Source organism: Equus quagga, chromosome 12, assembly GCF_021613505.1.
Source record: "Equus quagga isolate Etosha38 chromosome 12, UCLA_HA_Equagga_1.0, whole genome shotgun sequence".
Classification (NCBI taxonomy): domain Eukaryota; kingdom Metazoa; phylum Chordata; class Mammalia; order Perissodactyla; family Equidae; genus Equus; species Equus quagga.
Window position 1 is genome coordinate 25127514 of NC_060278.1, and position 27012 is coordinate 25154525.

At 46.3% G+C, this 27012-nt stretch overlaps 1 protein-coding gene across 1 annotated transcript in view; it reads left to right on the forward strand.

The window, feature by feature from the left end:
- The window catches only part of ITIH5 (inter-alpha-trypsin inhibitor heavy chain 5), an 87338-nt gene extending 62755 nt beyond the window's left edge, over positions 1-24583 (forward strand). The window contains exons 8-14 of the mRNA XM_046678727.1: positions 3242-3410; positions 6768-7077; positions 9755-10314; positions 12594-12647; positions 14654-14770; positions 16733-17110; positions 18458-24583. Of these exons, the coding sequence (XP_046534683.1) occupies positions 3242-3410; positions 6768-7077; positions 9755-10314; positions 12594-12647; positions 14654-14770; positions 16733-17110; positions 18458-18759 (1890 nt within the window). The 3' untranslated portion in view covers positions 18760-24583. The remainder of the gene's footprint in view (positions 1-3241; positions 3411-6767; positions 7078-9754; positions 10315-12593; positions 12648-14653; positions 14771-16732; positions 17111-18457) is intronic.
- Positions 24584-27012: the final 2429 nt, after the last annotated feature.

Consider the following 27012-nt stretch of genomic DNA (forward strand, 5'->3'; position numbering starts at 1 on the left):
GAAGGACGTAGGGTTAGGGAGAGGGGCAAGAAGAAGATTGGACATGATCTCTGGGTTTCTCACCTGGACCGCTGGGTGGCTGGAGGTGCCGTCCTCCAGGATGGAGAGCCGCAGGGGAGAAACCGCAGGGTGGAAAGGCAAAGCTTCTGATCTTCAACATGTTGAGTCTGAGATACCTGTGGGACGGGCAAGGGGAAATGCTTGGCAGCTTGGTTTGGATCTAATGAGAGAGGTGAGCTCTGGAGACTGGTCTGGAAGTGAGCGATACAATGATTGGGAGTGGATAAACTCACCTGGCGGAAGTGTGTCTTGAAAGAGGTGGGCTGAGGATGTAGGCATTCCAGGGTGGCTGAGAAGGAGGAGCCAGCAAAGGCAAGGAGAGGACTGGTCAGAGAGAGGAGGGGATCCAGGGTGGTGCCAGGGAAGCCAGAGGCAAGCAGAGTTTCAAGAAGGAGGGAACGGCCATCATGGTAAATAGCCCACAGATACTTTAAAATGGCTTCCAGAAAGTGCCCAGAAGTTTCCGGTGTGGGTTCTGCTTATTTTCACAAGATCCTCAGACACATTTCCTCGGGATGGGAGTCGGGGTTAGGAGAGGACAGGAAATTCTGCTGCTAGTAAGTCTGTCTTCTGAACAATCAGGTGATGGCATGGAGGGAGGACAGGCCCAGTGCCAGAAGGCGAGAACAGAGACTAGAGCTGGGTTCCTAGGCCCCGCGTGAAAATTAGCATCACCAGTGCCATTCTTTTCTCGTGGAAGACCTGGGGCGAGTTGGGGGCATAGGACAACCTCCTGTAGTATGAAAAGATGGATTTAATGAAATATATTCCTTGTTCTCATCCTTGGGTGGATGCAGAATTTATTCAGTGCTTTCTGCAAGGATCTTATAGGAGAAGAATCCATTAATTGCTGCCAGAAATGAAGTGAAAGAAACAGAGCCCGTCGGCATACAGGGACCTGGAAGGAATCCCCAAATAAGCTGCATGTTATAAGGGTTATAACTCAGAATCTCTGCCGTGCCAGCAGTCTCGGGGCTGAGATTTCACTGCTGCTGGTGTGGGTGTTGGCCCTGGAGTCTGACTTCCTGGGTTTTAATCCAGGCTCCCGTGGGGCATGATGCTCACCCGTCTATGCCTCCGTCTCCTCGCCTGTGAAATGGGAATATTCGTAGTCACTGTGCTTCCAGTGAGCTGTGAGGATTAAATGGGTCAGTCACCTCAGCGTCTGAAAAGCTCTCACACTTGGCATAGTACTTGGGGAGTAGACGGCCCCCAGAAAATACTGGCTCCCGATGTATTCCTGTGATATCATGAAACTCCACTGCTTTCACCGTCCAAGAATGAAGGGATGGGGGAAGTTGAGGCACGAATGTCATTAATTCGGTCGGGATCCACAGGAGGAATGATAGGTGAACATTTGTCCCCTCAGGCTAGAAATGCTTAGTTTTCTAAACTATGTGGGAAAGAATGTAATGTACGGATTTAAAAGCAGACACGTCCAGAATAGTTTTCCAAAGTGGATGTTGAGGTTCCTGTGAAATTCGGGGGCCCATAATGGGATGTTAGAGTGAGAGCAGTTGGATATGGAATTGAAGAGTAAGACTAAGGAGTGAGGAAGAGGGCAGTTCAGAAGGGAAGAGAGAAAGCAGGAGTGGCTATCTCGCGTAGACAGAGAGGTGGAAATTATAGAGCGAGAGGTGATACCATCTGAATCTGGGTTATAAAGCAATGGCAGAGAGTCGCAGAATCTGGGAAGAGACTGACAGAATTTTCAGAGGAATCGTCTAGTTCTGCAGCACGCCTCATTCTGACATCACGGCCCCAGACTTAAGCGCGTCTTTCTAACTCCGCTGCCACCCACCCACTAGCAAACGCGTGTGTAACTTCTGTCTGCCTTGCCCTGTTCTTAGTACCTAAACTGATTGAATCCTCGTCACAGCCTCATGAGGTAGGTACTGTTATTGTCCTAATTTTACCGATGGGGTAACTTAGGCACAGTGAGATACGGCCAATAGTAAGTGATGGAACTTACAACCCAGAGCCCCGGGGCCACACAGATAGTAAGTGACAGATCCAGGGCAAACCCAGATGGCCCGCTCTGAAGTCCAGGCTTGTCACCACTGGAAAAGCTCCAGATGCCATCGTGATGGCAATTAGGTAATGAGTGTCCCTTACCTAAGATGCCGAATCTCTTTAAATGTCTAGCAACGATGCTGTTTAGAGAAAACAGCGCTTTCTTACGATATCTGGTCGATTGTTTTAGAAACTCTTGTCCAGGCTCCTAGAGTTTTTCTGTTTTTAATTTCATATGGCTCTTTCCTCTTTGCACAAGTCATGTGTGACTTCACGGCACACTTTTATCCATCAGCGTCTCCAGAACGCACCTGTGTCACCTCTTTGCTTGGCTTGAACTGTCCTGTTTATCATCTTTGCTCCTTCTCAGAATGCCCTCTCTAGTCTCTCAAGTTATCCGGTTTCTTTAAGGCTCATCCTCAGATTCCTCCCTCTCTGTAACGCTGGCCCCCGTCACTCCAGCCCACGGTTTTTTCATTCTCCTTAAATTCCTATGGAATTTATCATTTGTACCTTTAATCTTGTAATTCATGAAATGCCCATACATTCATTCATTCATTCATTCGCTAGACTTCTCTCTAGCGCCTCCTGTGTGTCAGGAGTTCTCCTACATGGCGGGTGACGTGAAGATGAAGGGAACCTGCTTACAAAGAGCTCCCAGTATTGTAAGAGAAGGAGATATAAAGCAAAGAAGCATGACTGGGCCATGTGCGCTTTATAATATGAGAATATCGAGGACAGTCACAGCCTAAAGGAGAGAGGCTCAGCTCTCTTTGGAGGAGTTAGAAAAGGTTTCGAATAGAGAAGATAGCTCATTAACTGGGTTTGAAGAATGACTGGGGCCTTGTCGGGTGAAAAGTGGGCATAAGGCAGTAGGGAAGAACATTCTAGGTCAAGAGAAGAGCAATGGTGAAGCTACGGAGGCCTGAAACAGCATATGACATTTCATGTGTCAAACACCCATTCACGTCTTGTATAAAATTGTAACGAGTTTATGCCAGTTTTTTTCCAGCTAGGTGATAAAGCTCTTTGACATTTATCCAGTCCCTTTACATAGTAGGCACTTAGTTTTAACCCTGGGATTGTTGCTGGTGTGCAGTTTCCAAGCCAGGGGACGTGTGGACTGATGTGGTTGGAAGTCTCTGGTTTTCTTTTTCTGTTTGCCTAGACCAAAGATGCCCTCTTCACGATTCTCCATGACCTCCGACCCCAGGACCATTTCAATGTCATTGGATTTTCCAACCGGATCAAAGTGTGGAAGGACCATTTGGTATCAGTTACTCCCGACAGCGTCAGAGACGGCAAAGTGTACATTCACCACATGTCGCCCACGGGAGGTAAATATGAGTCCTTCTTCTCACGTTAGCTTCAACGTGATAATAAGCGAGTAGCTACTTTTCTGCCAAGAGATGGGGATTTGAAAGCTGAAGCCGATCGCAGGAAAGGAGATAAGAGGTGAGAGCTTTCCCAGGCGCTTATGTTTCTCTGCACACCAAATCTGTAAATTCTCCTCTTCCAGGCCCCAAACGAAGATGGTCAAGTAAGTTATGGGGGAATACCTGATAGGTTTTGGAGGCTTTCCTGGCCTAGCTCACGGGTCCTGAACAATGAAGCTGTTTTTGTAAATTGTTTTTGGAAGTGGAGTTAAAGCCAGCTAGATGATCCGTGTGCTTGAATATTAGCACCTTAGGAAGCAGCGGGTGGGAATGCCCTGCTGATCCACCAGTCCTCTTGGCTGGGCTGTCGCAGAGTAAGTGGAGCATGAATCCCAGATGGCCTGGGAGGTGCTGTGTTTGAAAAGCATGATGGGCTCTGAGTCTTTGCACCCTTGGCTTGGGTATGGTGTCCAGGTGAGTATGCAGAGGAGGGAAAAGGTCATAAAGAATTCTAAGAGAGCCAGCCCTGATGGCCTAGCAATTAAAGTTTGGTGCACTCCGCTTTGGCAGCCCGGGCCAGGTTCCCGGGCACAGAACCATACCTCTCGTGTGTCAGTAGCCATGCTGTGGCAGCGGCTAACATGGAAGAGCTAGAAGGACCTACAACTAGGATATACAACTACGTACTGGGGCTTTGAGGGGGAAAAAAAAGAATTCTCAGATTAGAGAATCAGAACAGGTGACCCAAGTGTGCTCAATATAAATTCCTCCAACTCAGGACCTTGCTGTAATTTCCATCTCTAGTTCAGTGGACACATGGCAGGTGCTTGGTTTTGGAGTGTTTATTGGAGCTGACCCTGACCTCCTCCCCCTTCTCTTAAAGGCCCTTTCCAGAGACGCCATCTCCTGGAGCTGTTGTCTCAGTTAATTCTGCTTTGGTTATCTGGAAACATACAAAGGCCCAGTTCAGTCTTCTTCCATCTGAGATTTTTCATCTTTCGTATATTAATTATTTCCTAGCCAAGACAAAGGTCTGATTTCCCAAATCTTGCTTGGATAGAATTTTGACTTATAATGGGATTTCCTACCAGTCTCCACAACAACATGATGTAGGAACTGCTTTACTGGCGGATGGGAGAAATAAAAGATAACATTTAATATTATAGCGATGATCTATGGCAGGAAGTTGACAAGACTGTAAAGTCCTTGAGGAAAGAAGCTCTTCTTCACCTTTGTAGCCCCTAGTTCCTGGCATAGCTCCTGACATACAGTGCATGCTTGATGAATATTTGTGAAGTTGAATTTATTTTAATAGTCCTGCTTACTATTAGAATGATGTTTGTGGGGAGGGTATAAAGCTTTAGAAAATAGTTAATGTGTATTATGTTCTTTTGGAATCTAAACCTTGGAAACCTTATTGGTTTCCTTTATTTTTCCTTGGCACTTCATCACCCCAGCCTCTGCAAGAGAACAGAAATTAACCTGTCACCTTGGAGAGGGGTTGCATTAGGCTTGCATTAGAGGTGAAGCATAGATTCTGGAGCCAGACTGCCTGGATTTGAATCCAGCTCCACCCTCCACGAGTCATTTAACCTCTCTATACCTCAATTTCCTCATGTGTAAAATGGGGTGGTGAATGGAGTTGTTATTAGGAGGAAATGAGATAAAATATTTAAAGTAATTAGAACAGCAAGCGGCATATAGGAGGTCCTCTGTAAGTGTCAGATATGACCATTTGTACCCAAGTAGTCCTTCTTGCTGCTGCCCTTGGATCCTTTGATGACCCCAGGTGAGCTCTCTGTGGAATGGTTGGGACAGCTCTCTGGGACTTTCCCTGTGGAGAGAGCCTGCCTGTTGTTAAGTGTGTGGGAGATGCACTGGCTTAACATAGGTTCGATTCCCACCTGTGCCTTTGGTGCCTGCTATTAGGAAGGCTAAGTCCATCCGTTTGCCTGGGCTCTCCTTGGCTTTAAAGTGGAGGGAGCAATCTGGCACCATTGCTAAGTTCTAGATTAAAGAGAAAATAAACATCTGCCTTTTAGTCCATGCCCACACATCCAGAGGCAATGTGAAACCAGCCTGGGCGTTCAGAAAGGCGAGTCAACGAGCCCAAAGAAATGTTAAATACTGTTTCAGCTGTAACTTTCCCTTACGTTCGGACTCTGTGTACATCTTAGAAAGAATTATCCATGTGTTTGTGCAGACGTGGACATATATGTTTTTTCAGCCAGAAATTCTGAGGATGTGGAGCAACAGGGGAAATGTTTAGTTCCCCCAAACATGGTACATTTTGCGGGTAGATAAAGATCACTCCAGTCAGGGCGATAGATTGTGGTGATGGGTGTACAACTTCGTAAATTTACTAAAAATTATTTATTGTGTACTTAAAGTGAGTGAAGCTTTTAGTATGTAAATTTCATGTCAATAAAACCATGGGAAAAAACCCCACTAGAGTCAGAAAGGGCAGTAGTGTTCACAGTCACAGTAAGAACTCGTGGTTTCACGTGGTGATGGTAGAACAGCGACAGCAGAGTGGAGTGAAATTCTTAGCTAGTCCAGAAAGCTCCTATTAGCTGGCAGTTTCAACCTCAGCCAACTGACTGTCCATCTCTCCATCCCCCAAGCAAACACCTGTTGAGCACCTGCCACAGACACTGTCCCCTGACTTTGATCAGAGCTGCTGGGGACAAGCTCCTCAAAAGCAGAACTAGTGGGGGCGGGAGATGTAAAATGTAAAGCCTCCTCCGTGTGTGTGAAGGTTCTGAAGAGCAGAGGGGATCCCCCGGGGGCGGGAAGCGAGGAAAGGAAGGCAACGGAGGCAGGAAAAAGCTGGTCAGATCCTCAGTCAGCACCCTCCAGCCCCCGCCGCATTGAAGTCATTTGAGACTGTCTCCAGTTGCCCCACCTCCTCCTTCGGTGCCCTTTCTTTCCCTCTGTGACTCTTTCTCCCTCCAAATTCCTGCACCCAACACCCTCCTGCCCTTTTCAAAGCTATTCTCAGAGAAAGATGTAGAAACCATTAATGCTAAGGTAGTGAAGACTTCTCAGCCGGGGTACCAGCAGATACCTTCAGGAGAAGCTTACAGACAGGGGGATGATCCCGTGCCATTTCTATTCATTTAGCAAATGCTTGCCAAATTTCTAGACAGGCCATGTAATCTGGAATTACCCCAAATCTGCAAGTGACTGCTTCCTCTTGTCCCCCACGTCACTCCTGCTAGTGTTTCAATGGTTGCGAGTAAACCACAGCCATGAATGTGCTCCCAGGTTAAGGAGACGAATGCAAAGGCTTGAGCTGTCCTCTTTGGTGTCCCACAGGCACAGACATCAACGGGGCCCTGCAGAGGGCCATCAGGCTGCTCAACAACTACGTGGCCCACAACGACATTGAAGACCGCAGCGTGTCCCTCATCATCTTCCTGACGGATGGGAAACCCACGGTCGGGGAGACCAACACCCTCAAGATTCTGAACAACACCAAGGAGGCCACGCGAGGCCAAATCTGCATCTTCACCATCGGCATTGGGGATGACGTGGACTTCAAGCTGCTGGAGAAGCTGTCGCTGGAGAACTGTGGCCTCACACGGCGCGTCCACGATGAGGACGACGCGGGCTCACAGCTCATCGGGTCCGTTGTCTGCCCTCTTGGGACAAGGAGGGGCTCAGAGGGGGGTTGAGGGGGTGGTTCCGTGAAAGACTCAGAAGTGAGGATGTCTGGCCGCCCCTTAACCTCAAGTCTGCTGGGCACGATCATAACTCATGACACCAGGAGACGTCATGCTGTGTTTTGAAACCAGGCAGATCTGGGTTCAAGTTCTGGTCCTGCTTTGTGACTTCAGGCAAGATTTAAGACGGTCTGTGCCTCAGTTTCCTCATCTATAAAATGAGGATTATGATTGATTGACAGAATTTAATGAGAAAACCTGTGTAAAGTATGGGCGAGATGGTGCTCACGTGGAAGGAGTTCTTTAGCTCTTGTGGTTATATTGTCTCCTTGACGTTTCAAAGAGCTTTCTAGGTTATTTACTCTAATTCTGCCCTCTGGGGTAGGTAGGAAAAGTAGTGTTATCTTCTTTTTGCATACTAGTTAAAATGATCACGTTTTTATTTTGAAGCAAAATGACCAATTAAAAATGGCCACTGATTATAGTATTTTTTGAGGTGGAGAAGAAACTGGAGCTTAGGTCTTCTAACTCAGTTTAGTGTCTCCCCCCAGACCTCATGGTGCCAAATACTGGGTGTGCCTTTGTCGTTGGTCTGAGGAGGTGTCGACCCCCAGTTCAGCATTATGCCCTTTAATCTGCTTTGTGGCACAGATAGTATATACTTAAAAGGAAAAGTGAGGTTTGAGTAGATTTATAGCTATTTAAAAGCCATAATCAAAGAACATTCATTAATGAGAAATCTTAACTGGAGGTCTGTAAGGTGGGCAATAAAGATAAGTCCTTGGTGTGGGGCTAGCCACCATTTTTCCCCAGCATTTTTGTCAAAGATTTAAATAAAAATACAGATTTTCTTTCCACATTTTCAAAATTATTCAAAACTACATTCAAAGAGAGAGAATTGAATGCACTGTATAATAGAATTGAGATTCACTGTGTTCATAAGCAAAAGCAATTACTTTGATACAGACCAACTGCACTGTCACACTAGTCAAAGCACTATCCATACCTAACATTTATCAAGAACCTACAATATGCCAGGCATTTCTACGTGTACTACACATGATCCTTGCAGAAATCCTGGGAGTGGGTGTAGCACAGTAAAGACGAGCTGTCGTGTGGATGACTCTCCCCTGTAATAGTCCGGACAGGCTGGATTCCGCTCCAGTAGGTCATTCAGAGACCCAGGTTCCATCCATGTTATTGCTCTACACCCCTTAGGTGTCATCTTTCACTGTGAGGTTGTAGTTAGGTCACTACCAGTTCTGTATTCCAGCCCCAAAAAGGAGGAAAGAAAAGAAAGGCAGAGAAAGCTGTTCTGTTGTAAGCAAGCATCGTGCAGAAGTTGTGTGTATCACTTCTACTCATACTCCATTGGTGAGAACATGGCCACATTTGGCCACGGTGGAAGCTAAGAGATGTAATTTGTAGCTGGATGGGCGTGTGCCCAGTTAAAACTCAATTATTATGGAAAAAAAAGGGGAGAATGGGTTTGTGGAGACAGCTAGTAGTCTACCAAAGTAGTTACTCTTAACAGTCCAGTTTTACAGAGGAAGAAACTGAAGTTCAGAGAGGTTAAGTCATATGTCCCAAGACACAGCAACGTTGTGGCTGAGGTGGAAGTCTAACTCCACAGCCCGTGCTCTCTAGATCTTTGGAAAGGGGATTTTAATTGTCTCCTTACTCAGCAAAAACCAACCGTATGACATAATTAGGAGAAAAGCTAAAGCAAGCAAATGCTGCGTTACACGAAAGTGCGGTGTCAAAGTCAAGGTCAGCTTTCCGAAGTATAACGGGCTGGTTCAGGTGCATCTGGACCATGTGTTTGGTTCTAAGAAAAATGTGGTAAGAGGCCCTTTGAGAAACGTGGGTGTGTACAAAGGAAAGTTCCCAAGAGTGGTTAGGGCTTCCTGAAATTGTGTCTTATGAAGAATGGTTATGAGGGGCTGGCCTGGTGGCACAGCAGTTAAATTTGCATGCTCCGCTTTGGTGGCCTGGGGTTTACTGGTTCGGATCCCGGGTGCAGACATGGCACCACTTGTCAAGCCATGCTGTAGTAGGCGTCCCACATATAAAGTAGAGGAAGATAGGCACAGATGTTAGCTCAGGGCCAGTCTTCCTCAGCAAGAAGAGGAGGATTGGCAGCAGATGTTAGCTTAGGGCTAATCTTCCACAAAAAAAACGAATGGTTATGAAATTGGGGGTCGATGAGGCTACATAAAAAGAAGACTTCAAGGAGCACATAGCAGTGTTTGTCCAGCATCTAAATGTCAGTGTTTTCCCAGCATCTAAATGTTGAAGATGGGTTAGACTAGTTCATGCTGTGTTGCTCCAGAAGCAAAACTGAGACCAGTGGGTGGAAATTGGAGGGAGGAAGATCTCAATCTACTACAGGAGCTTCCTCCTTCTCATCAGAGCAGTTGAACAGAAGCGAGGAAGCCATGTGAGGTAGTGAGTTCCCTGTCACCAGGAGTGTTCAAGCTACTACTTCATGGGCTCCTATCAGACATGTTCTGCTGGACAGAATGCTGGACTTGATTGCTTCTACGATCAGATCCACCCCTCTGACAGTCCATAATATCCTTTAGGACCTGCCCGCAGCCAGGGCAGGGCCCTGATTCTCTCTCTGTCTTTCCACTCCAGGTTCTATGATGAAATCAGGACCCCTCTCCTCTCTGACATCCGCATCGATTATCCACCCAGCTTGGTGGAGCATGCCACCAGAACCCTGTTCCCTAACTACTTCAACGGCTCAGAGATCATCATTGCCGGGAAGCTGGTGGACAGGAAGATGGATCAATTGCACGTGGAAGTCACGGCCAGCAATAGTAAGAAATTTGTCATACTGAAGACAGACGTGCCCGTGGGGCCGCACAAGGTTGGGAATGGTGTTACGGGAAGCTCCAGGCCCAAGGGTGATGGCAAGGAGGACCCCAACCATCTGGAGCGTCTTTGGAGCCACCTGACCACAAAGGAGCTGCTGAGTTCCTGGCTGCAGAGTGATGATGAGCGGGAGAAGGAGCAACTGAGGCAGAAGGCTCTGGCTCTGGCCATGAACTATAGCTTCCTCATCCCGTTCACATCCCTGAAGCTGAAGAAATCCGCCCAGCCGACGGAGAAACTGGAGGACACCCATGGCATGTCGGCCGCCATAGGGCCGGAAACCGTGATGCAGAGCCTGAGAGGCGCCCCCCTGCAGCCAGGTAATGAAACCCCAGTGATGGCAGAATGGCAAGAACCAAATATATCCTTTCTGACTGCTTTTCAGGCCAAGGTCACCTTGGCAATAGTTTGTCTTATTTTATAAACAGTCACTCTACATGCAGCTTTTATCTTCAACGAGTGTGTTCGATTGTTGTGTTTGTGTTGTTTTAAACTGTCGATCTCTGTAGAGAAATTAGAAAAGGTGGCATTTGTCTTAGAAATGGTGCCTGGTGAAGTCAGTAAATCATCGATATCAGTATCAGTAAATCATCAATATTGAAGGCCAACCATGCCCAGGCATTCCCAGAGGCACCGAGATGGGCAAACAAATAAACAAATGTTCATTTTAAGTGCCTTTCAGCATTTTTATGGACTTCCCAGTTATGTCCTTTTAGGTGTGGGCTTGATTTTATTTTCCTGAGGACATATGGGAGGAGCTAAGTTCTGGATTCTTGAGAGAATTCACCCTTTAATGCTTATCACTCAGAATCTGGACAGAAACTGTCCTTATCAGTCTCAATGCCATTTTGTTGGACGGAGTTAGGAGCGACAAGAACAGGAGAAGTAGTTCAGTCAAGGGAGAGGATTGTGCTCAGTAATATCTGTTTGTGGAAAACAGTGTGTTTTTGATGCGTAACATTTTTATTAAATTCCTGGCTAGGTCACATCTCCAAAGGAGAAGGAACTGACATTAACCCGGGGCCTGCAAATGCTGTTTCGTTTATTCCTCCCACTCTAAACTCTGAGAAGCACCAGGCCATGGCAGAGAGAACATGAGCTTAGGATCCAGACAGCTGAGCTTCCGCTCGCCGACTCCCTTAACCAGCTGTGTGTGTGGTTCGGGGCGGGTTTCTGAACCTCTCTGAGCTTCTATTCCTTCATCTGTAAATTGTAGATAATAATGACTTCCCCAAAGGACTATTGCAAGGAGTAGATGGATGAAGTCTTTGGTACATCATGAGTGTAGGTCAGATACTCTCTCTCAAGACGAGTGCAGAACTAGAAATTTATTGCAAAGTTCTGACCCTGATGTAAAGGTTAAAATGATATGGTGCCTTTTTAGAAAGGGGGGAAGCTTATCTTGGCAAAACTTGTGCAATTTTAGTTGTGATGAAAAAAGTAAGTTGCATGACGCTGTTAGCTCATGCTACGAGATCCATGCCACGTCCAGGGAAAATGGCTTTTTGAGTAACACCTTTATTGTATGTCAGTGACTCAAATCTCAGTAGCTTCAGAAGAGATCGAACTCAAATGACAGGAGGCTCAGAGAGCCAAGGACACAGACGAGGGAAGAACCGATCGATTGCTCTAAAGAGTTGTTTGAAATAGGATTTTCCTGAATCGTCAGCGAGGACTCAAGACAATCTTTCTTTTCCTAAAGCTCTGATGATTTTGCAATTTTAATTTTAGTCTTTTTGAGTGTCTGTGACAGCAGCCACTCACTGAGGCTCCTCACAGCAGCCCTCCAAACTGAGAAGTCCCTCCTCCTTCGTGGTCTGCCTACTTCTGCCGGTGTCCTGCTGGCCACAGACCAGTGTGGAGAAGGGGCCACTTAAAAACCATTGATACTTTAATCTTTAGTTTCCGTGAGGGACAAAAATCAGTGAAGAGGAGCATAATCTTCTTAATACATACAATTTGAAATAAGATATGCATTTTCTTTACAGAAATTGATTTACTTTTAGGTTGTTCTTTCATTGAATATTTATTTTTGCCTGCTGCTTTATGAGTTGTACTTACACACGTGGCTGTGGACACTGGATTATAACTGTATCTTTTTTTTTTTTTACTTTTTTTGGTATTTTTTTTAAATTGTGAGAAAAAAAGAATACATAACAAAATTTACCGTCTTAACCATTTGTCAGGTAGCGTTCAGTAGTGTTGAGTATATTTACATTGTTGTGAAACAGATCTCCAGAACATTTTCACCTTGCAAATCTGAAACTCTGTAGCCATTAAACAACTCTACTTTACCCCTCCCCCATAACTGTACTTTGAGTATGATAGAATATTTCCCCCTATTATATACACAGAAGTCACAGACGAGAAGAATATTATCTAATTTATAGGAGAATAAAGTAATTAAGCCTCCACATATTACACCTTTGCTTGTATGTCGTGAGGCCAAGCTCCTTCTTTAAAACAGAGGATATTTTTAAATTGCCGCAAATGTATCTGAAAGCTGTGTTTTACTCATCTCCACGCTCTTCTCCCTGTACCTCTCACCTCCTCCTCCTCAGTGCATGAGAGTGGTTCTTCTCTTCCTTCTCCTTTCTAGGACCTGCTCTCAAGGAACCGTACACCCCAAGAATTAAAATCTCCAAAACATCAGGTAAAGGAAAGAATGTGGTTGTGTGTGATTTGAGAGTTTAGATGTCTAGAAAGTGGACAACCAGGGATTCCCAGAAACCAGTTAAAATACCAGCTCATAGAACAAGACACGATGACTCAGATTTATTTAGTGCAAGCCAGCGGCGGGAGGCTGTTCTAAGAAACAGGATCATCATTAAACCATTGCGTAGAAACACCATGAATAACACAGTGCCGAGGAGCCCGATGGAAGACTAGATGGAGAGCAGAGGCGCATTTTCATCCTTATTGAGCTTAAAAGGCGTTTGTTTTAAAGATCTGAAGTCTACATGCCTCCAGTTTCTGGTGTTACAAATATTTGCAACTTGCAGATTTTTTTAAAAAAAATTTTTGTTCTTTTATTAGTTTCTTAATGCTTGGCTTTGAAAGGGAAGAACAGATAAGAATACCATAAAATTTCCTTTGGCCAACTTCCTGGGATTATAATAAAAATCCAGATGGAATAATAACACAAGGGCTGGGTTTTATTCTGAAGATGCACACATCTCCTTTGTAAGTCTTTATTATTGCCTTGCCGCTGATGTGCTGGACGTGCAAATACATGAAGCCAGGGACATCTTGGAGATTAGCGATGGGGATCGGAAACACACAGTCTCCAGTGGATGGCACGTGATTCCTCTGAACACCCACAGGCATTATGGAATGCAAGAAAAAAAAAAACCTTGTTCTTGGATGCTGCATGGAGTAATGGCTGTCAGATCTCTCCTCTCTTTTTTGAAGCCAGCAACATTTTTCCTTGTAAAGAGATTTGGAGGACCTAAGTAGGAATGATATGGTTCGAGCACAAGAAACTCTCGAACTGTCACATAGTTATAGTCATACTTAAAGAGTGCCAAAAATATGGACCAGGACTTTTATCTCCTCTGGGCTTCATTTTTTCCATCTACAAAAGACCAGTACCTTGTGTATCTTTATATGTTGCTATTCACAGGGTGCTTGAGGCATGAGATCAACCAGATTCTTTTAAGGGCCTTTCTGAGTCATGTTGGGGGCAGAAAGGGTTTTTCAGCAGTGACACCAAGGACATTAATTTGCTTGCAGCTTGAAAAGACTGAAACTCCCCTTGCCCATACCCCCACCATATACACACGAGTATGCATACATGTGCATGTAAGGTAAAGAGGTGGTCAGAAACATGTAGTGTTTGGCATATAAATTAGAGGGAAACTAAATCTCCAATCTCTTGAGAGAAGAGAATTGATGTGGACTCTCGGGAAATATTTTGTCTGTACCATAAGAAGCAAGGTTGTTCATTTTAGTGGAGGCGAAAATGAGGAGAATGGACAAGGAACGGGGCCAGCCAAATGTTGTGGTCTTGTCTGTGGACGAAAATTTGAGAGCAATAAAATTAGTCTGACCCAGAGGAGGGTTTTCCAGTGACATGGCTCACTGTACTGCCTAACCTCCTGGTGACTCTGTGTGCATCACTTGTCACCAGCCCTAAACTGGGCTTGCTCATGGCTACTGTCATGCAAGGATTGCGTCCATCTGGCACTGTGAATGTCTCAAGTGCCGTGGTCCTCTGGCCCTAGGAGAGGAAGTCTTCTCATCCACGTCTCGTCACCCGGGTTGTCAGAGGAGGAAGGAAATTACTGGGGGGAGGCCACACAGAAAACCGAAGAAGTGGGCTCAGCAATAGTGGGGGGTGTATGGCGATCCTTCTCTTCCTTTCTGTGAGCTGCTTACCTGTCAAAGCTTAGTTGTCTATGTTTGACTGAAGTGTGGTGAAAGGAGTGTTATCTTTGAATACAGGGGACCTGAGTTCAAATACTCACTTCACCCACACTAACTGCATAACTTTGATGAGCCAGTTCACCTCCCCATCATCTTCCTCATTTAGACACTGAGGATGGGTGACAGGATTAAATAAATAATTCACAAGAAATGAGAACAGGGTACTTACACATGGAAAGCACCCAATGAATGTCTTTTCTTTCTTTTTCTCACTGTTTTTTCCTGCTGTGGCAGTGGACGGAGATCCTCATTTTGTTGTGGATTTCCCCTTGAGCCAGCTCACTGTCTGCTTCAACATTGATGGGGAGCCCGGGGACATCCTAAGGCTAGTCTCTGATCACATGGACTCTGGTAAGTTCTGCCCTCCATCGTGGCCTCTGGGCAAGGGCAAGGTCAGTATCATGTCCCCCTCTCTTCCTAAGATGGACAGAAGGGGCATGTATAGATGCTCAGTGAGCATTGTTGATGACTAATTAGAGGAAATGGACTGTGTGCTGGGCTGGACTCAGGAAGAATGCGTTGGAATCTGTGCTCTCTGACTTAACTCATTTTGTGGTCTTGGGCACTCGATTCTGAAGCTTCTGTTGTTTCCTTTGTAAAATGGTGATAGTTATTCCTACTCTGCTGGCCTCACCAGACTATTGTAAAGACCAAATTAAATAATGGATAGGAAGTTGTTTTGTGAATGCACAAGTGGTATATAAATTCGTGATATACTGTTGTTATGTCTTTCCATTCAAAAACTCTAATGGTGGGCAGGATGGAGTCCTAAACTCATCTCTCAGTTCCTCGATGATTTAGACGTGAAGCTCAGATGTTAATTACATGGCTCTATGTGCAGTGAACACCATGTGATGTGGGCTCTGATCGTTTTCGTTCTTTAGAGGGACTGGATAAAAGAGATTAGTGTAGGAAAAGCTTCTTGAGCTACATGCAGGTAACAATGCCTCGGGGATGGCCATGTGGATGGCCACACAGCCCAGCTTTGTGAGGACAAGCTTTGGGGTGGACATTCTGGGACCTCTCAGTTCTGAGAGAATGAATTTCTTGACGGCTAGGTGACAGAGCATCCCACGGCCCGGTAACAGGTGTGATCTAACTATGTAATGTTTGATCCTGGGCTCCTTTCCCACATTCTCTTGCAGGGCTTCCTACCCTTCAAGCTAAATCTTGACTTGTTTCTAATTCAGAGGGCTCAGGACTGAGATGGAGCCTAAATGGACCCATCTCTGGAGGTGCCCACCCCCAAGGAGCCGTTCTCATTGTTTCTGTGTTCAGCGTGGTGTCCATGATCGAAAACTCAGTGAAAGATGCTTGGAGCCTTGAGGCTGAAGTACCTGGGCTCTGCTCATGCTGGGATTTCTCCTTTCCCCTGACCCCTTGCCCCAGGAAAGGCAATGTTCTCCTGGAATGTCCAAGGCATTGCTAGTCAAGACTCAGGGGAAGATTACCCCCAAAGCAGAGAAAACAAGAGTTCATTATATAGCAATCTTTTATTATTGCAAATTGCCTCTTTGCCTGAGAGCAAAACACATTTTCCATGCGTCGCCTGATTCAGTCCCAAACATCTCCTGTGGAACTTCCATCTGTGTGTTATTCAACCAGCCAGACAGCATGGAACCCGAAGGGCCTGGCTCACAGGCCTTACTCCAGTCTAGAGAAGCTGCAGTTGTGTTAATGAGGATGAAGGAGAAAAGAAAGGTGTTCTATTTGATGGCAGTTGACGGCTTACACACATGCCACCTCCTGCGATCCTCATAACAATTCTGTTAGGCTGTATACCCCCATTCTACAGATGAGGAAACTGAGGCCCAATTTTTTAAAGTGACTTGTCCAGGGATGAACCCCTAGAAAGTGGCAGAACTTGAGTTTTTGGACTAAAAATCATTCTGATCTTTGCATTAGACCACACCGCTCAGTGGCATCACAGGATCTCCACATGAGGATCCGTAGGAAGTGGTAGATGCGAAATATGTGTCAAGGCCACACAAGACTTTATGTCACCATGGCCAGATACTGGAATGAAAGCAAACATGTAAACCCCCTTCTATGATATTGTGACCCAAACCTACGCCATCCTTCCACTACCCCAAGATACTGGTTAAACATGGGGAAAAAATTCACTCCTACCTTCGCGCATGCATTCATTCATTCATTCAGTAGGCACTGAGTGGCGGCTATGTGTGAGTCAATGTTCATGGTGCTAGAGATACAAGGTAGGGCCAGAGGAGGGAGGAAATTCTGATTAGACACCTTTAGGGTGAAAGTGGGATCGTTTTTCTAACCATTGTCCTATTCCTCTCCGTCTTCGAGGTGTGACAGTGAACGGAGAGTTAATCGGGGCCCCCGCGCCTCCAAACGGTCACAAGAAACAGCGCACTTACTTCCGCACCATCACCATCCTCGTCAATAAGCCCGAGAGGTCTTACCTGGAGATCACGCCAAGCAGAGTCATCCTGGATGGTGGGGACAGGCTGGTCCTCCCCTGCAACCAGAGCGTGGTGGTGGGGAGTCGGGGGCTGGAGGTGTCGGTGTCCGCCAATGCCAACGTCACCGTCACCATCCAGGGCACCATAGCCTTCGTCATCCTCATTCACCTCTACAAAAAGCCAGCACCCTACCAGCGAGACCACCTGGGCTTCTATATCTCCAACAGCAAAGGCCTTTCCGGCAACTGCCACGGACTGTTAGGTAGGCGGCTGCTCTTCCTGACGCTGGGTGCAGGGGACCGAGTTCAGCTTCCCAAGGCGAAGCTCACGTTGCCAATGTCTTTAGCTGGATGGAGAAATTCAGTAGGAATGTGGTGTGCGTATACATGTATATGGATCATGAAAATTGTATTTCTTGCCTGCTGACGACTTTCTGGAATAGGAATGGGCTTTATAAACCAATTATCGCTGGCCTTCTGGGAAAGCGAGTAAAGAAATTGGGAGTAGTCCGCTCAGGTCTGGCTCCTTACCTCTCAGCAAGAAGATACCAATAAAGGGCCGTCCCCAGCCCAGGAGCAGCGAGAGAAGCGTGTCCCTGTTGTGGGCGCCCCCCACATGGCTGCGAGCAGCAGCGGCCGCTCTGGCTGGCTTTATTCACTGTGCAATCTCACATGGGCCCCTTGCCCACAAGTGAAGAGGGAGCTGCTGCCAGGGCTCAGTTTAGAAAGCAGGATTTCCTGGCACTTGAGCTGGAGCGCCTGGCTGCCGAGCCTGAGCTGCCTCACACAGACGCAGACGTGTGTTCCTTCAGCCTTAAACGTGCCCTCACTTGACCTGGAGAATTCTGATGATGCATCTCAGGAACTAACCGAACCGACTGCTCCCCACACCCTCGGTACCTACCCACGAATGCAGAGTGTGGACGGGGACTATGACTGGGGAGGGCGGGGCAGACCTGACCTTCCTCCCTGTTTATCTGCCCCCATTTTGTCCTCCTCTCAGCAGACCTTGGTTGTCTCTATTTGTTAGTCAGGCAGCTTTCCAGTGTTAGCACCTGGGCAGCTTTCAGAAGTGGAGGCTGCCACAAAGAAAACCTCAGGTGTCTCCTCTCCACATCCTGTAAAACTCGTGTTCTGTCACTGACACTGGGAAAGGTGTATGTGCCTTCTGGCAGAGTCCAGCCTAGGATCACAGTCAATCAAAAACCTTCCTGCCTCGGGGGTCAGCCCGATGCTGTAGCAGTTAAGTTCCCACGTTCCACTTTGGCGGCCCGGGGTTCGCCAGTTCGGATCTCAGGCGCGGACTTATACAGTGCTTATCAAGTCATGCTGTGGCAGGCATCCCACACATAAAGTAGAGGAAGGTGGGCACGGATGTTAGCTCAGGGCCAATCTTCCTCAGCAAAAAAAAAAAAAGAGGATTGGCGGCAGATGTTAGCTCAGGGCTAATCTTCCTCAAAAAAAAACTTCCTGCCTCTGTTATCAGTAATTCCCCTTTTCTGGGTAACACATGCATATTGGCTGTTTACTGGTGGCCTAAATGGAAGTTTGATTTTTCAACAGTGTCTCCAGCACTTGACTCAGACCTGATGCTTTTTTTGTCCTCTCAGGTCAGTTCCTGAACCAGGATGCCAGAGTCGCAGAGGAGCCTGCCAGGCTCAGCAAGAACCTTACTAGTCCTCCGTTCCCTAAGGCAGGCGAGAGGCCTGAGACCGTCCTAAAGGTGAAAGGGCACCAGGTCCCGGTGGTCTGGAAGCAGAGAAAAATCTACAACGGGGAAGAGCAGATAGACTGCTGGTTTGCCAGGAACAACGCCGACAAACTGATTGATGGGAAGTACAAGGATTACCTGGCCGCCCATCCGTTTGACTCAGAGACTGCGTTTGGCCTGGGAACATCCAGGGCACTCTGACACTAGCAGCCTTAACGTAAGAGCCCATGACAGGGAAATGGTCTGCTGGGACACCATGGTGCAGTTCTTGTCGCTTGCACATGCCTCGTCTCTTGGCCATTGGCAGCAACCCATGACCTACCCCTGGCGGCGTGTAGGTCCAACGTCTGCTTGAGCAAAGGGTAGGGTCAGGAAGCTGAAGTGAAAATGTTATTTCCTTCTCCTTCCTCCTCCTGCCTCCCCCTTCCTATCCACAATAGAGAAAGATGGTGGCATCAAGGGGGAAGGCCTAGTTAAAGCAAGAAGTCTCTAACTTGTACCAACTGGCTTGTCTGTCTCATGGCTACCAGGAGGTAACTCTGATGAGGGAAGGTTGTGCAAAGTTTCTTTCTCTGTGGAAATGACCAAGTTTGGGTACTCTGTTCGTTGCCTTATACTAATGCTTAGGAACCTCTCCTCTTAGTACTGGGGCCTTCTCCAGATGTGTGGCCAACCTCTGCCTCAGGGGAACCTCTCACTGGGCCCAGGCCACGGGTCATGAAATAGCATGTGGATTTGATCACTGTAAACAATTAAGTCTTTTCTTTGGAGAGGATTTTCTTCTGCTGTGGTAACTTGCCCTTGAAAATAAGTTTTCCTTTTAAAAAAAATTGATTGAAAAGAGAAAATCTATATCCCAGATGTCGTTATCTTTCTGATGGGCTTTGTCAACCACTTGACTTTGCTGTTGGATAGTCTCCTATTTATTCCAGGAAGCTAAGTGCTTTTAATAAACAGGACAGCCCCATGTGGATGTTTTGTACTGGCCTGTCTTGGTGCTGGCGAGCCAGCCAAATGACAAATTTTTCACTTGGCGCTCTTCCGCCTTTGTCGTAATTCCAGGTCTTACTTGCTCACGGTCCTCCAAGAGGTGGTAAATTAGGTTCTCGCAGGACGGGAATGGGAGGTGAAGCCAGCCCAGAGCGCGTCCATCAGCCTCCCTACAGGAACCAACTTGCACATCCTCAACACGTGGGGTGAACATGCTTACAAAATCTAAGAAGCCTTCCCACCTCTCAAATAGGCAAAGCCGGGAAATCACCTATGAGTGAGGGGCTTTGGTTCCAGAACATGGACAATTCTGATCCTATAGGGAAAGGTTAAAATCAGTGGGGGCTTCAAAAGTCCGTGACTGTCACCCTTCTCCTTGCAGACACCCTCTGTGAAGCTCGTTCATGTTATCAAGGGGAGGTGAGGCTGCTGATGGCATTGGTGCCCCTTTCTCATCCTCATCACCAATTCTTGCTTTTTGCTCTCTTTGGCCATCTCAGGATCACTCAGTTTCAATAAACCTCATCCTCATGGCGTGAGGAGTGTGGTCAGGATGTAGATGGATGCAGGGGGCACTTGAGCCAGACGGCGAAGAAAGAAAGCTTTGGGTCAGAGAAATAGAATATTTTGATGTGAGACTGAATTAAAGAAAGGCTTTTGTGCTGGCTTCACAGGAGGTTTCTTCCAGGCGGAGCGACTCCACATAATGCACACTTAGCACTTGGAGAGAAATCAGAGTCAAGAGCAGTGTTTCTCATAGTTACTCTCCGATGGGAAACATCTGAGCAGCAAAATGACATCCACATGTCCCTGTTGGACCAGGCGGCTTCAGGAGATTAAGTTAGTGCGGGGGCAGTTTTCAGTTCTGTCTCAGAGTCTTAGTCTCTGTCCACTTGGTGAACCCACCCAACGATGGCCTGCCAGCTGTGATATTTTTCACTCGCATCTTCCCAAACTCAGCTGCCTGTTTTCATGCCAGCGAGGTGAAGACACCAGCCCAGGCTGCTGGCAGATGCTTCCATATTTTAGAGCTCAGAGCAGGAGGAAAAGCCTGAGCCCAGGCTAGCCCATGCCTGGTCCCGCTCCATGGGGACCTTCTGATTATGAAATCTCACTCCCAGCTGGGCAGGCATCCTGTGAGCCAAGAGGCCAACCTGTTGTGTTGGCACTTGGAGCAATGATCTGTGATCCAGGTGTGGGCCTCGAAGCTGCAGAGAGCAGGGTATTGCTAGTCATTACCAGTTACTACTGCTTCTGTGGCTACTTATCCAAGAGCAGAGAAAAATGTTCCAGTGGGCGACCCATTATTTACTCTCACGCCCCCAAAAAAATTTTTTTTAGTATCGAAGTTGAACTTTTACTTTACCGTTTTTACTTTAGACAAATACCACTTTTTTTCCTCCTCCTCTTCGGTTATCTATCATTTTTTACTGCAAAAGGTATTTACCATTAAAATTTCTATTTTAGCCAGAAACTGTGATATCTCTGAGCCCGAAATTCAAACACCAATGTTAGACTTAGGATCTTTTAATTTGACTGAAAATATTGTGTTTTCTGTTGGCCATATGAGTTTTGAACAGCAAGCTCTTTTAAAGTCAGTGCAGAGGAAAGGAGGAATTCTCTTCTCACTTGGGGAAACTGAGGCAGGAGGCACTTGGCTGATATGTCCCACGTTATATAAGACTTACATCAGGGCCAGGCTGAACCTCCAGAACTTATTTTGTTGGCTTTGACATGATTTCACCATCTGAGCAAGCACTGATTTTCCTTGAGCATTTATACATAGCAAGGGGGGGGACCAAATGAGCAGCTGAATGAGATTGAGAATTAGGTCACAATTAGAGGAGCTAGAGCGCAGGTTATCATCAGGGCCAGTGTTCATGAGTCATAACAATTGGCCAGCTAGGATCTTCAATGTCTCCATCTCTGCATTCTCATATCCTCCCACATCTGAAAGACAGGCATCTGAATGGTCATCCTTTAGGGTCTCCTAATTTGAAGTTTCACATTCCCAAAGTAAAGTGGGCTGGACATTCTCTACCTACCATTCTAGGTGCTTCATCTTCTGTGACGCAGGCTACTGGGAAGTGAAAAGGGCAGCTCTTTGTTCCTATCAGGTGGAACATTAAATCTTTAATTAACATGTAACCTCACAGGTGGCTGAGGGACAGGATTGATTTCTTTACATTTATCTCTTGGCTAAACGGAATGCTATGGACTGAATGTTTCACCAAAATTCACATATGGAAGTCTAAATCCCAGTGTGACGGTGTTAGGAGGTGGGGCCTTTGGGAGGTAATTAAGTCATGAGGGTGGAGCCCCCATGATGGGATTAGTGCCTTTATAAGAAGAAACGGGAGAGATGACCTCTCTCCTCTCCACCCCGTGGACACAGTAAGAAGACGGCGTCTGAGAACCAGGAAGTGGGCCCTCATTAGACACAAATCTACCGATGACTTGATCTTGGACTTCCAGCCTCCAGAAGTGTGAGAAATAAATGCTTGTTGCTTAAGCCCCCAGTCGATGGTATTCTTGATATAGCAGCCCGAGCTAAGACACTGAATCACTCAAAATATAAATTCTGTTTCCTTTCTTCAAGCTATCCAGAATGTATTACAAACAATGCTCTCACTAAAATTTGAAGGACTCTTGAAACCATAAAAATGTGGTCTGGCTAAAATAAACAGCAAATAAAATAATACAGCTAAGCAAATACTTAGAAATGTGTCTTTAAATATTTATTTTACTCACTTTAAAATAATAAATAGGGTACAAGAGAGTTCACATCCAGGAGACATTTTCCTTAAAAATTGGTAAGAGAATGACGTGTAAAAACAAACAACGTATTGATATGTTTATGTTTTGAAAATGGAATTAGGGCTGTAAAAAATAAAACTTGATGATGCTAACTGCACTGCTTGTTTGTAGGAATTTCTAAATTACATAAAATGGCATGTAGATGAAGTAGTGACATCCAAAGAATGTTAAAACAAAATAAAATCCCGTATAGAACAGCAAATGGACAGCGGCCATTCCTGACCTTTTATAAAACCATCAAATACACAGAGAAGTATCTTAGGCCTCCCAGTTCATCATTTTCTGGGGACCCTGGGATCCCAAAACTTTTACGCACACTGCCCATCTTCTTGCTCGGTGCTTCTTCCACTTCGCTCTGAGTCAAGCAGCATTTCTAGCTTGTGGTTCGGGCATCCCCACCTCCAGGTATGAGTGGTCCTGCCTGATCTTACTTAGATTCCCACTGAGCAGTGTTAAATTCTGACTGGAGCAGCTGCTGATTAGAACCAACCCAGACACAGAACACGAGCGAGACCTCACTGGGACGCTGTATTAAAGAGAAAACAAGCAAATTCTGAACCCAAGGGCGTGAAGTCAACTTCTCTGGGTTTGGCTTCTTTACCTGTAGAATGAAGGCACTTGACTAGATCATTTCTAAGATCCTATCATCTTTATCTTCTGCCTGCAGATGAAGAAACTTCCTGATCTTCCAAGGAATAAATGCAAAAGGATTCGTTTGTGACTCCAGTGTATTTCGAGGTCCAGGCCCAGGGATTCACAGGACAACAGACAAAGTTCATGCCTCCATGGAGTTCATGGTTTAAAGCAGAAGATAGAATGAATGCAAAGATTGAAACAGAGTGAGGAATCCTGTAAGACAGCTCTGCAGAGGGTTGTTACCTGAGCACAGAGGAGGCACAATTAGGAAGGTCGGAAGGTGTTGGGAAACCATTCTAAAGATGGATAGTGTTGAGCTGCAAGGAAGAAGAGCATATATGGAGGCACCCACATGAAATATTTTTTCTATAATGTTAGGCAGCTGGGAACGTTTTTCAAACTGAAGCCATCTTCTTGCCCCATTTGGTTTCAGACGGCGCACTGTAGATTCGTTGGTTATGGAGAACCCATGATGGATAATGCTTGGTGGAACCCCAGGTTCCTCACTGCCTTGACCTTGTCCCAGATCTGTCTCCAGCCTTGCATCCACATCACCTGCTTCCTTCACTCCCCTCCCGAGATACGGAGAATGCCTGGGGAAAGGCACAGAGCTCTACCATGGGTCCATTCAGTCAACAGGGCTCCTGCTGGCATCCAGCAAAACTTACATCATCTGTTTTCCCTGAAGTGCATTGGCGTCAAAGGCTACTGCATTCTGCTTCAGCTTTCTAGACCAGCTCCTCCCACAGCTTCCACCGCAGTTTGCCTCCTATTTTGCTGAGAAAACTGCAGAAGGAGCTCCCTTGTTTACCATCTCCTATCAAATTGGCTGTGTCATCACATGGCTCTATCATCTTCATACCCCCTTCCTTCCAAGTATAATTGTCTCCCTTCAGCCTGGATCCCCTTTCTTCTCACTTCCTCTGGCCATTTGCCTCCATTATTCCCTTTCTTTCTAGACTCTCCAGACACCTAGTCCCCATCGAATTCTTCCCTCTTGACTTCAGAAGTCTCCTCTGGTCTGAAGCTGGTGCCCCTGATCGGGCTCTTAGGCTTCCATCTTTTCTTTTATTTCGGTGTCAGGCTTATGCTTGTAGTAGATATTTGAACTCTCATTTCTTTCCACCTCCTAGTCAGCTCCTTAACTCATCAGATTAAGCTTCTGTCTTCACCAGGTTGATGGAACTGTGTCTCAGACGTCACATTAGCATTCTCAACGTCCAGTTCCAGCGATAGCGTCTTCCATCTCCACGCATGACTCTGCTGGCCTCTTCCTCTTTGTTGAAATGCTGGACCCATTTGCTTCTTTAATGTGATTAAAAATGTTTTTTCCTATTCTCCTTTGCTGAATGTCTGTCCTCCTACAGTCTCTGGACTCACCCTTAGCTTCATCCTTGGTCCTTAGCACTTTCCAGTCTACATTTTCTCTCTCGGAGATCCCACCCAACTCATGGCTTCAACATCTGGCTCTGCATAGATGGCCCCGAATATAAATCTGCAGTGTTGCCTACTGGGGGCACTTCCCTTTAGTTATCCCAGCATCACCTCAAACTCGGGAATAAAAGCAAACTTTCCATCTTCAGAGTGTCTGTATTATTGGGATTTGGGATCTGGGATGAAAGGGAGCAGTTCTGGCAGGATCCTTTTCTATTTTGATTGTTGCAGATAAAGATGGAAATGTGTGTGTGTGTTTGCGCGCGTGCGCACATACTGGTATATTTCATGGGCCAACTCAAAATCAGTTTTCATTGACCCACAGTTCTTCCTGAAAATTCTCTGTTCATCATATTATTTTCTCAAAACAACAGCTGTGCTTGTGTAAGAGAAGGCCCAAAGTGCTGATGGCTCACTGGGATTTCTGGTTTTATAAGATGAAAATCCCATGCACTAAGTTTATTGACATGTCGATTAAATCACTTCCTTGTGCTACAAGTACAAAATTCATTATAAATCCGTTTTAGTGTGCTTTCTTGAAATAAACAAATTTTATTTGAAGTGTCTAAGGGCAGTGTAGAAAATACTCCAGATATTTGAGTGTGAGTGAATGTCTTAGTGGAATATGGATACTCTTTTATCCTATTAAATTTCCTACTGGAAGTCTGCCTCACATCGGTAAGCGCTATAAGTGTTCTAGAACGCTGACGTCCAGCTCCTATTCTGAAAGTTCATGTGGAATGTTCCAGAGGAAACAAACTTTTCCAGAAGAAGGCAGAAACCATTCTAAGTCTAAAGGCTTGGCTGAAAGGTGAAATGTATTTGCTTTTGAAGAAGGCTGGAGCCCTGGAATATTCCAGAAACTAAAAGCTCTCCTCGACAACTTGTAGACCACCACTTACCCTTTCAATCCCTTCATCTGCCTGCCCGGAAAACTAAAACAGAACACTTGGAGAACTTAGAAGACAGTATAAAACTTTGCATATGATTAAAGGACAATAGCATTTTAAATTTTTCATGCAATTTTCCCAGAATGCTTCAAAACAAATGCATTCACTTATTCATTCAACTAATATTTCTTGGGCACTATGTGGAGGGGAGAGAGTGTCCTCCCTTTGCCACCCTGGAGATACTGTTTTGTGTAATTAGTTATCAAAGATGACAAGCAGCAGTGTGCCCTTACGAAGGTTCAGGTAGGATGTGCAGGAGTTTAAAAAGGAAGAGACTGTTCAGAGCCTGGGGGCGGACGCCTGGCATTTGATGCAGGTCATACAGAACTGGTAACGGTTAGAGGAGAAAATGTCTGGGAGTATTTTATATAAGAACTTATTTGTTCTTAATAAAAACACTATAAAGGAAAGGAAAATAAATTGCATAGAACTGAAGTTTCAGGGAGATTGAGGGACTTGTGCTCATGGAGCTTGGGCGGCAGTCGCGGTGCCTGTGTGCTCTCGTAACACTGGGATGCCTCGGAGAAAACAGTGACTGCGGCGGATTGCTGGACCCTGAGTCCAGGATCCCACCTGTATTGCGGGGGCAAAGATAAGAAAGGATGGCGAAGGGTGCTCTTTTACATGTCCCCGAGTGCAGTGATTCAGTATTGCCTTTTCCCTCTAAAAGCAGGTGTCCACTCTGTGGAATGCTGGGCTGCTTTCTGCCTCTGGTCTGGGCACGAAGTGGGCAGGGAATTCCGCCAGGTAGAGACCACAGGATTAAGCAAGTCACTGTCTGCTCAGAGGACATGGAAACACATCTGGGGAGCTTGGGCCGGGAGAGCCAGCTGGAGAGGCAGGGTCCCAACCCCCAATCCGGTTCAATACACAGAAATGGAGAGACAGAGATCACGTGCGTATTCAGTGTCTTCTAAATGTCACCTGTCCTCATTGGGAGAAGCCCTGACAATGTTGCCATTGACGTGATTAATGAGCCTCTGGGCTGCATCTGGCATAGAGAGAGACAGGCTGAGGAGGCAGAAGCGTGAGGACCTTCTCTGTTTCTCTGCCATGCTAGTGGGACGTGCCCTCGTTTCCACAGAGGAGATAAGCAAGTCTCCAGGAGAGCATATGCGTCTGGCAGGGAGTGAGAAAGGAAAGAGCCCAACAAAGACTGAGCTCTGGGGCCACAGGCCAGTGAGAGTTAGTTCCCAAGGCTGGAAAACAGGAGGATGGGAAGTGTGGGAAGAATCTCATGGCCCCGAGGTAAATCACTTTAAAAAACGTCGCTGGGGTCACTGCCCAAGCTCATTTGCACATCCTCCATACTCACAGTCTGGATGAATGAAGCGAAACGGAATACGAACTGCCTGTATTTAGACCAGGGACCAGGTTTCTGGGGGTCTCCCTGAGATTCTGCTGGCGTGCCCCTTGCTTCTATTTCCCACGCAGGGCAGGTGCACATTCCATCCCTCCTCCTCCTTTCTGTCATGCCCTTTGTCTGGGGTCCCCTCACCCCACAGCCCCAGAGCCACGGGGAATTCAGGTCCCATCCCCTGGGTCTGATCTGCTTGCTCACGCCACGCCCCGCCCTCCCCCCCCCAGCTCTTTCCAACCCAGGCACCTCATCCTAGAGTCTGGAGGG